Source organism: Pyrus communis, chromosome 3, assembly GCF_963583255.1.
Source record: "Pyrus communis chromosome 3, drPyrComm1.1, whole genome shotgun sequence".
NCBI lineage: Eukaryota > Viridiplantae > Streptophyta > Magnoliopsida > Rosales > Rosaceae > Pyrus > Pyrus communis.
The window spans coordinates 28992907-29003490 of record NC_084805.1 but is presented as its reverse complement, the minus strand read 5'-3'; the positions used below and the strand labels follow the sequence as shown (position 1 = coordinate 29003490).

The 10584-nt window shown below is 37.5% G+C and overlaps 1 protein-coding gene and 1 long non-coding RNA gene across 4 annotated transcripts in view; both read left to right on the top strand.

Moving 5' to 3' along the window:
* The window catches only part of LOC137727826 (cysteine-rich receptor-like protein kinase 26), a 32245-nt gene extending 23627 nt beyond the window's left edge, over positions 1 to 8618 (top strand). The window contains exons 1-6 of the mRNA XM_068466663.1: positions 5548 to 6630; positions 6730 to 6864; positions 6965 to 7092; positions 7181 to 7752; positions 7826 to 7976; positions 8069 to 8618. Coding sequence (XP_068322764.1) covers positions 6057 to 6630; positions 6730 to 6864; positions 6965 to 7092; positions 7181 to 7752; positions 7826 to 7976; positions 8069 to 8389 — 1881 coding nt within the window. The 5' untranslated portion in view covers positions 5548 to 6056 and the 3' untranslated portion in view covers positions 8390 to 8618. Of the gene's footprint in view, positions 6631 to 6729; positions 6865 to 6964; positions 7093 to 7180; positions 7753 to 7825; positions 7977 to 8068 lie in introns of the transcript that reaches the window.
* On the top strand, positions 85 to 4761 carry LOC137727842 (uncharacterized). 3 transcript variants are annotated; one of them, XR_011067870.1, is made up of 7 exons: positions 85 to 197; positions 474 to 611; positions 1074 to 1227; positions 1915 to 1996; positions 3618 to 3658; positions 3795 to 3861; positions 4707 to 4761. It is a non-coding gene; the product is annotated as an uncharacterized lncRNA (long non-coding RNA). The 3 variants fall into 3 exon arrangements; XR_011067871.1 differs by lacking the exon at positions 4707 to 4761 and having other exon boundaries at positions 1074 to 1198; positions 3795 to 4208; XR_011067869.1 differs by lacking the exon at positions 4707 to 4761 and having other exon boundaries at positions 3795 to 4208.
* Positions 8619 to 10584: the final 1966 nt, after the last annotated feature.

Below are 10584 nucleotides of genomic sequence, written 5' to 3'. Positions count from 1 at the left end.
TTTTTGCTTGCAGTTGTTTAGGCCAACACTGAAGAAGTTTTGTGGAATGAGATTCTTATACCAAATTGTTTCTCTGTTTATGGCGGTAATAAACGTGGTCCGACCAGTATGTGATAAAATGTCATTGTATATATGCTTTTGTTGATTTCTGCTATGATAATGAGGGAATAGAGAGGATTGAGGCCAGTCGATCTGAGGTTTGTACTACTCTATCCCTTTCTTTTTCTCTTTCTGTGAATTTCTTGAAATTGACGATGCATGTTCTGATTCTTGCTGTGTTTGGGAGCGGTGAAAGCTCTAGATTAGCTTTGATCACTTGAATTTTTTTCTTATTTAGTTCAGCACAGTTGGACTACATAATCCTACCATTAGGCAATTTCTAGGGATGTTTATGTTTACTTTTGTTAGTTTGTTGATAGTTTGGTATGTCTATCATATTGATGGAACTAAATTGTGAGTTAATTATGGTTTAGGTTGATCAATTTTGAATTCGGAATTCCCTTGGAAACTGTCACAAGCGATGTGTCTGTTGTGGCTACATGAATCAAAAGCGAGTGAAAGGTAAAGCTTCTCTCCAAACATTCATCACCAGCAATTCCAACCAGAGCCAGGTATATCTCTCCTCTTGCTTTCTCTCTACGATGTTCTATCCCAATTTCTCTCAGACAGTAAGGGTTTTGGTTTGCTTTCTTGGATTAGATTTGTATATATTCCATTGCATCTCAGTTTTCTTTGATTTAATAGCATAATCTGGCTCTTGGTATTCTAACTTTGCTTTCTTTGCATCAAAATTGTATCTGGCTCTTGGTTTTCTTGATCTAATTTTTTATTTATTTCGATAACTAGATAAATTAAGGAAAGAATTTCTATTAGTATGAGTATTCGATTCTGATATATCATTTTCCTCCATTTGACGTGATTTTGGATTATTAGGACTAATGCAAGGATATATTAGACTTTTAGTGTTTTCAGGCATTCGCGTGTTTGCTTATTATAGATGATGTATTTATGTAGTGCACTAATATTTGTTTTAAAAAAATTAATTAGTTTTTCTTCCCTGGTGTTTGCTAAAGGTGCTTCTCGAGACGGTGTTGGAACGTGCAGGTGATAAGGATTCAGGGGATAAGGAGGAAATGGCAAAGGAGGAGGACCAAAACACGTTCTCTGTTAGGATAATTGGTGCCCTGAATGCCATAAAGTCTGCACCCACCACTCATTAATTATATGGTTTGTTTTTTATAAATTGTTGAATATATTGTTAGTTTAGTTATTGATTGTACTGAGTGTGGTTTATGCTTTTGGTATTAAGTATTTTTTTTTCATATCCCTGAACTCCTTTTCAGGTAGAGAAACGTCAGTTCCTCTAAGGTGTTTAAGTGAGTGTCGGTCAGAGAGTATTTTGTTTGAATATCTGTCCGAACAAAAAATTTCTTTGGAATGAAATAAATGAAACAACTTTTGAGAATCCCACATTTGAGATTTGTATTGGTTATGAAAGTATAAGACCAAAAGTTACATTTTCATTCCAAATGACTAGCATGTGAATTTGTGTATAGTTAAAAAATAATCTTATCCTTAAGGATTATTGATTGGGCAAATTTGGTTGAGTAAATTTAGGGTTATTGATTGGGCTAATTTGGTTGATTAGTTGATCTGATTTGGATGGGTTTGAGGGTTAGTTTCTAGGAATGTTCCATTGGTGTTCTTTTTCTTCTACACAGTTACCAAAATCTCAAGTTTCCATTTGATCCTCGAGTACAACCCAATCATATTTGCTGTAATACAATCATATTCTTTTAGAAAATACATGCATGTTCTCTAAACTAAAATACACTTCTCCGATTGTTGTGATTATTGGATTGGATTAGATTTTCCTTATTTACCTTCATATAATGGTGGGTTTTAACTTTTCAGGTGAAAGTTTTTACGCAACATCATTACTTGCAAAATTTTGTTCAATCAACATTTAATGCCCTGCCATCAGATCAAGTTAAAGGTACGAATCACTATCATACTATTTTCGTCACTTTGTATTCCCTTGCTGAACACAATGGAGTGAATTGTCTTCATTTGCATTCTTGCATTTGAACTTACGTATGTTCTTACTTGACATTTGTAAGCTTTTGATTAGTCATGAAATATGATACATTTTCTCTGTGTTTACAAACTTATGACATACAATCAGTTTCTTTTTGGTTGGGTTGAAAATGTTTTAAAGAACTCGCCTCGAGGCGCGCCTAGGGCGCCCTTAAGGCTGGGCGGAGAGGCAAATGCCTCAGTTTTGCTGGAGTAGGCGAAATGCTTCGCCGGAGACGCCGAGGCGGCGGAGGCGCGCCTCAAGGCGTCTAGACGCCTTGTCAGACCTTTTTTTTTTTTTTTTTTTTTTTTTTTTAAAACCATCCAAACCCAAAGCGACGTCGTTTGGGTAAGGATTTTCAGTCTTCTACCATACCTTCGAATTCGATCCCATTTTTCCTACCTCTGCCTTTTGCCTTTTGCCTTGTTGCGTCTTCCTCTCCCGCGCGCCAGAAGCCCAGAGGCTCAGAACACCGGTCCAGTCGCTACGCCGCCACGCTGCCATCACCCCGCCGCCGTCACCTCAGCACCATCAACCCAGCCCCAGTGCCGTCAGCAAGATCCCAAAGGTTAGGGTTTCTGAAATTAGGGATTTAGTTTTCTGGGGAAGGTTTTGCATTTTCTGGGGAAGGATTTCGTTTTCTGGGGAAGGATTTAGTTTTCTGGTTCTAGGGAAGGATGATTTCTGCGAGATGGGGAAGGATGATTTCTGCGAGAGAGAGACAAAGAGAAAGACGGAGAGAAAGAAGCAGAGTAGAAAACAGGGGAATAAGGCTATAAGCCCACGGTTTTATTTGTCTGTTTTGCAATTATTTACAATTATACCATAAACTGTTTTGCAATTATGCAATTATAGTATTATAGTATTATACCATAAACTGTTTTGCAATTATACCATTAAATACTATAGTATTATACCATAAACTGTTTTGCAATTATACCATAAATTTAATGCTCCTGCCGGCTGCCATAAATTGTGTCCGTGTGCCATAAATTGGCACTTAGATAAATTGTTAGAAATTGTTAGAAATTGGCACTAAAGGGGTATATAAATTAATTTTTTATGAATGACAATGGATTTGAATGAAAAATTGAGAATGGATGTTTATTTTACATAGTATTATTTTCTATACAATTATATGTATAATATATAAAACATATATATATAAAAAAAAATTAAATCCTGTAAGGCTTCGCCTCACGCCTCACGCCTAGGCTGGGCTTCGCCTCAGACGCCTCGCCCAGGCCTCACGCTTTTAATACATTGAAATGATATTGATTGTGCAATAAAGCTCCTTTTTATAGTTGGGTTGAAAATCATGTTAATATAATATTTTTTTGGTTGGTCCAATCTGTAACAGATGAGATTGTTTTGTTTGAATCAAAATTTGATCTTTTTTTGTGTGAAATTATAATGGAATTGCAAATTTGTCAGGTATATCTTTAAGATTCTTTGTTGCATATTTACCTTTTCACAACTTTTACATTGTCCCTTGATTGGATGAATTTTTATAATTTCCATGATCAACGGATGCATGAAGTAAGGAGAAAGCTACTACTCTTATGGAGCTTCTTTGGCATGGTAAGTTGAAGTTGCAAATCATTTTTTTCGTTCCTTTTCTGCTTAATTTATCTTGAGAATATTTGCATCTTAATACTTATTTCAAATATGTTAATTTGTCCCCTTTTTCATAGAATTTTGTGCAATGTGAATGTAGGTTATTCTCAATCCACAGATAGTGATTATTTAACGACTTCTCCAAACTTCGCTACTCAGCTTTTCAAGTACTTGCAATTTATTCTTAATCATTCTAAATTATTCTTAATCATTTACAACTTGCAGAATTAGTTAAATGTATCAAATGACTAGCATGTGAATTTGTGTGTGTGGCTAAAAATAATCTTATCCTTAAGGATTATTGATTGGGCAAATTTGGTTGAGTAAATTTAGGGTTATTGATTGGGCTAATTTGGTTGATTAGTTGATCCGAATTGGATGGGTTTGAGGGTTAGTTTCTAGGAATGTTCCATTGGTGTTCTTTTTCTTCTACACAGTTACCAAAATCTCAAGTCCCCATTCGATCCTCGAGTACGACACAATCATATTTGCTATAATACAATCATATTCTTGAGGTTTGGATTTTTTACTCTCATGTTTCTGCCCAATCATATTTGCTTATGTTTTCGCTGTTAGAAAATACATGCATGTTCTCTAAACTAAAATACACTTCTCAGACTTCTGTTTCTTATGGAAACAGGCGCCCTGCGTGTTTTTGGCTTTGCACGTTTGTGCTTGAAAACTTAGATGCCAGAATGAGAACAAAACAGGTTTTTTTATTTTTTTTTTATTTTGACAACTGCTAAAACATGTGCCTAACCTACAGGATGTATATTTTGCCACCTTGACTGCAAGGGCAAGTTTTGTGTGAACTGGATGTTGCTTCTGTTTCTTCTGTTTATTAGGGAAACAGAATGTTCAGTTTCGTCATGTTAATTGTACAATGTCAGCTAAGTTGAATGTATATAAAAACGAAGTTGCATATCTTACCGATCCCATTCACTCATCTATTCCTCTGTTCATTCATGATTATGTTGAATTTATTCAGGTAAAATGTGTCTTATTCCTGCAGTTAAAGGTGATGCATTCAAGTCCCGCAGCAACGCGCGGGCATATTTTCTAGTAACCTCTATTATCACGTCTATTATCGTTTATATTTTCATTTCAATTTCAATTCCACTATTTTTTGCAATCGAATCAATCGAATATATCTCTCTCAACCTCTCCACCGAATCTTTGTTTTCGTACCGTGCGACAATTTGAGCCTTCAGGGGCCTAAGCAAATAACACGAAGTAGCTTCCTCCATTGCAGAAGATAAGTGAGCAGCCATGGGCAAGCTGGCCAAGTTGAATTCCAAGTCCAACAAAAGGAAAACCTCCAAGAGTATGCTCTCTTTTATTTTCGTCTTTATTATTAAAGTTAAAGTTATTTTCATTAAACAAAGTTATTACGTTGTTTTTGGTTAAAAAAAAAAGTTTGGAGAATCTCTTTTCATTAAAACTCTTTTTTTATTTTTTATTATACACTTACCACAAATTTGTATCATCTCTCTAATAGAGGTATGACCCACCAACACATATGAGTCTCATCTCTAAAAATATGATATGAGACTTACATGTGTTGGTAGCCTTTATCTTTATTAAAAAGACGATACAAATGTAATATGAAAAATATGATAAGTATGACATTACTCTTTTATTGCACGTCCTTAATTCATTTATTAGTTTTTGTTTATCCATAAATTCACTATCATTTCCGTCTTTTCATTATTTTTAATGTAACCAACCAAGAAATGGACATGGACAGCGAAGGAGATATTATCAATTTGGAATTGGTCAATATTGTACCACAAGCACAAAAACAAAATCATCATCAGAGGCAATAATGGAGTTAAAGTCAAGGTGGTCCCTATATTCTTTGTAGTTTTCCCAATTCAAAATTCTAAACTGGGGTAGGTCGATGTGGGTTTGATCAGCTGGTGAGGGCAATATATGCCATCCTTTTATGCTCGAGTTTGAATCATCTTGTCCTGACTTAGAATAGGATATAGGAATACCACCCGAGTGGCTTGATGGTTAGCGAAGCAGTTGCATCGTGCTAGTTGGTGGTCTATTAAACCAAGAATTGGAGACAAGTTGGTTACTATAACAATATAATGAAGTACTACATTTGACTGTAACAACAGAAATGGATTCCTCAAGATTGCTAATTCTCTGAATTGTTCCCGTTCTCTTGGACCTTCTTGCACCCGCCGGAGCCCAAGTCAATGACGCTACATGCACTTATACAGCTGACTTCTGCTGGAGATGTTCCAACATTGGCACCTACGAAGACGGTGGCAGCTACCAAAAAAACCTCAACACCCTCCTCTCCTCTTTCTCTTCCAACAATCAAACCAATTCCGGCTTTTACAATTCATCAATGGGGCAAGACCCCGACAAAGTGAACGCAATTGCATTGTGCAGAGGAGATGTGTCCCTCAACAACTGTCACACTTGTGTCAACCAGTCTAGTCCCTTTCTCTTCACGGATTGTTCGAATGAAGATGAAGCAATCGTATGGGCGGAGCGTTGCATGGTCCGATACTCGAGCAAATTAATATTTGGTATTCAGGAGGATGAGCCTATTAAGTATGTGCCTAGCCTGACTGACGCAATTGATCCCCAGAAATTCGATTTGGTGCTCAGTCTCTTTTTGGATACTTTGACTGAGAAAGCTGCTTCAGGGGATTCTCTTAAAAAATATGCAGCCGGACATACGATTATGCAGGAAAGTACGACAAACCAAACAATATATGCACTTGTGCAGTGCACCCCAGATTTGGATAAGCAAAATTGCAGTGATTGCCTTAAAGGGGCTATCTCAAAAATACCAGATTGTTGTGGTGGAAAGCAAGGAGGCAGAGTTCTTAAGCCGAGTTGTAATTTGAGATTCGAGGCAACTCTTTTCTACGAGCCCACTGCCGATTCTCTAGTGACTCTCCCATCTGTAAAAGGCATGGTTAAACTTAATGTCTTAATTACAAATTTTTTTTTTCTTTGCTTTCTATATGTGACGCTCAATAAAATGAACGCACCCATCTGATGCTAAGCAGGAAAGAAGAGTAAGATATCAAAAGCAGTCATCATCATCATCGCCGTTGTTGGGGTTGTTTTTGTCGCTATGATTCTTATCGGAATATTGATTTCCTTAAGAGTGAGGAGACGATGGAGAAAGCAAAAACTTGAAAGTAAGTTCAATTGTGATAATTGTCACAGTCTGATATATTATGCAATTATCTCAGTAGCGTTTTAGGACATTTATGTTATGATTAAGCTGTCACTTTTCAGATGATAATTCGGATGATAGTATTCTGGTGGAGTCGTTGCAATATGACTTCGAAACTATAAAATCAGCAACTCATGACTTCTCTGATGCAAATAAGCTTGGACAAGGTGGATTCGGAGCTGTGTACAAGGTAACAAAACACTATATTAAAAGAAAAACGATTTACTGAAAAATTGTTTTACCCAACTAACTTTTTATTTTTAATTTATAAACTTCAGGGTAGGCTACCAAATGGAAGAAATATAGCCGTGAAAAGACTCTCTAAAAATTCTGAGCAAGGTGATCGTGAATTTAAAACGGAAGTCACCTTAGTTGCTCAACTGCAACACCGTAATCTGGTAAGGCTGCTAGGTTTTTGCTTGAAAGCAGGGGAAAGAATCCTCATTTACGAATATGTGCCTAACACAAGTCTTAATCACTTCATTTTTGGTACGTTTGCTCTACCTTTTGGCATAATACATAACATTTCCTCTCAATTTTATATTACTGAAAATTGTATCAACAAAAGAAAAACTTATGAATCATATTTTAATCTACTGCGCTTGTATTTAGATCCAGTCAATCGTGGACATTTGAATTGGGAAACACGTTACAAAATCATAGGAGGGATTTCTCGAGGGCTTCTTTACCTTCATGAAGATTCTCGTCTCCGAATCATTCACCGTGATCTTAAACCTAGCAACATTTTGTTAGATGAAGATATGAATCCTAAAATTGCAGACTTTGGCATGGCTCGATTGTTTACGATGGATCAAACTCAAGGAGATACTAAGACAATTGTGGGCACCTAGTAAGTATCCAAAAATTCTAACTAAGTTAGTATCCTAAATTCATGTTTTAATTTGGTGAATATAATCATGTAGTGGATATATGGCTCCAGAGTATGCAATTCATGGACGTTTTTCTGTCAAATCGGATGTTTTTAGTTTCGGTGTGTTAGTTCTTGAGATCTTAAGTGGTAGAAAGATTACCAGTTTCCGAAGTAGTGAGAATGAAGAGGACCTTTTAACCTATGTGAGTAAGAATATAATTTTTAATTTTACGCATGATTTAACTCTTAGTATATGAACTTTCTTTCATTAATGCAGTTCTCAACTTTATTATAGGCATGGAGAAACTGGAAGGAGGATACGGTGTCAAATATCATAGATCCTGTGTTAGCGACAGGATTAGGAACCGAAATAATGAGATGCATCCACATCGGTTTACTTTGCGTCCAAGAAAATGTGGCTAGCAGACCAACCATGGCTTCAATTGTTTCGATGCTTAATAGTCATTCTGTCACACTCTCATTACCTTCAAGACCTGCATATTATTTGCATAACAGTGAAAAAGACACCACTGAAGGAACAAAATCATATGAACCTAAAAATTCTGCAGATTTGTCGATAAATGAGGACAACATTACTGAGCCATATCCTCGTTAGTGGGGCTGATTATAAATGTAGGCTTTCTGGTTTATTTTTAAGCGCAAGTTTGTCATAAGACAGGTAGTGTTATGTGTACTTCGAACACCGTCACATGATCTGATGCATGATCCATAGAATCCGTCCAGAGTTACGTGCACAGAAGAACAAATGTTTTGGTCAAATAAGAAAAAGAAAGAAACGACCAACTGCAGCCGAAGTTTAAATTTTCACGGATTGCATCGATCATCGAAAGTTTTGGTCAAATAAGAAAAAGAAAGAAACGACCAACTGCAGCCGAAGTTTAAATTTTCACGGATTGCATCGATCATAGAAAGACATGTGAGAAGCGTCCTTGATGGTCTGTTTGCCAGCGAGGGCCTTGATGCTAGGGTTTTTATTCCCTCTCTTTTGAAAGTATTGTTTCGTTGAAAGTTGCAAGCTTTGACTCCCTTTTATTATATAAATTGTATCCTCGCGTGTAATATATATACATGTTGTGTGTTGGAATAGATATATAATTTCCATAGAAAATTAGATTTTAATTCTTAAATAAGATGAAATTTAGAAAAATATCTTATACAAGATTAAAAATTAATTTTAGTCCCTAAATTCTATTTAATGTCAATATATACATTCAATGTCTTTTTACTATATAATTTTATGGTTGCCACTAAGCAAAGCCTTCCCGCCTACTCTAAAGGGGGTGAGGGATTGAGCTTAAATTTTACAATGGGTTAGCAATAATAATGTGATTCAAATTTGCTTTTGAAAAAAAAAAATACCATTAAAATGTAGTACTAAGTGGTAAATAGCAAGATGCAACCTTATATTGAGTATTGCATCTGGTGATTATAGTGAACGATTCATATTATGCCAGCAACTATATTATATATACTAAAACTCAGTTGAGTTTAAATACTGTTCAGCAATAGTAAAAGGGCAGAAATACCCCTGAATTTTTCTGTCCATTACCATTTTGCTGCCTGCTTCACACAATAAAATACCTGGATTGCCCATGATTGCCAAGTGTTGATCATCCTTTGTCCTCCCAGGTTGCGTGTCTATGATCGTTGAGTTGTGGCACAAAGAAAGATAAAATAATTAATTAAAAAACTGACAAAAAATTATTTAAAAAATATGACTTAAATCAGGCCACATGGTTTGTGGCACACAACACAATAAAAAAATTATAAGAACATTGAATCCATGGACAAAATAATTATTAAAAATTGTGAGAAACCCACCTGTCCCTATTGTAAGATCCCACATCGCCCAGGGGAGTGATCCTTATATGTATATTCTCATCCCTACCTAGCACGAGACTTTTTGGATGCTCACTGGCTTCGGGCTCCTTGGGAACTCCGAAGTTAAGCGAGTAGCGCGCGAGAGCATTCCCATGATGGGTGACCCACTGGGAAGTTTTTGTGTGAGTTCCCAGAAACAAAATCGTGAGGGTGTGCTGGGGGCCCAAAGCGGACAATATCGTGCTACGATGGAGTTGGGCCCGGGAAATGGTCCCGCCCGAGCCGGGATGTGACAATTTGGTATCAGAGCCTAACCCTGGCCGTGGTGTGTCGACGAGGACGTTGGGCCCCTAAGGGGGGTGGATTGTACGATCCCACATCGCCCAGGGGAGTGATCCTTATATTTATATTCTCATCCCTACTTAGCACAAAACCTTTTGGATGCTCACTGGCTTCGGGTTCCATGGGAACTCCGAAGTTAAGCGAGTAGCGCGCGAGAGCATTCCCATGATGGGTGACCCACTGGGAAGTTCTTGTGTGAGTTCCCAGAAACAAAATCGTGAGGGTGTGCTGGGGGCCCAAAGCGGACAATATCGTGCTACGGTGGAGTCGGGCTCGGGAAGTGGTCCCGCCCGAGCCGGGATGTGACAATTTGGTATCAGAGCCTAACCCTGGCCGTGTTATGTCGACGAGACGTCGGGCCCCTAAGGGGGGTGGATTGTAAGATCCCACATCGCGCAGGGGAGTGATCCTTATATGTATATTCCCATCCCTACCTAGCAAGAGGCTTTTTGGGAGCTCACTGGTTTCGGGTTCTATGGGAACTCCGAAGTTAAGCGAGTAGTGCGCGAGAGCACTCCCATGATGGGTGACCCATTGGAAAGTTCTCGTGTGAGTTCCCAGAAACAAAACCGTGAGGGTGTGCTGGGGGTCCAAAGAGGACAATATCGTGCTACGATGGAGTCAGGC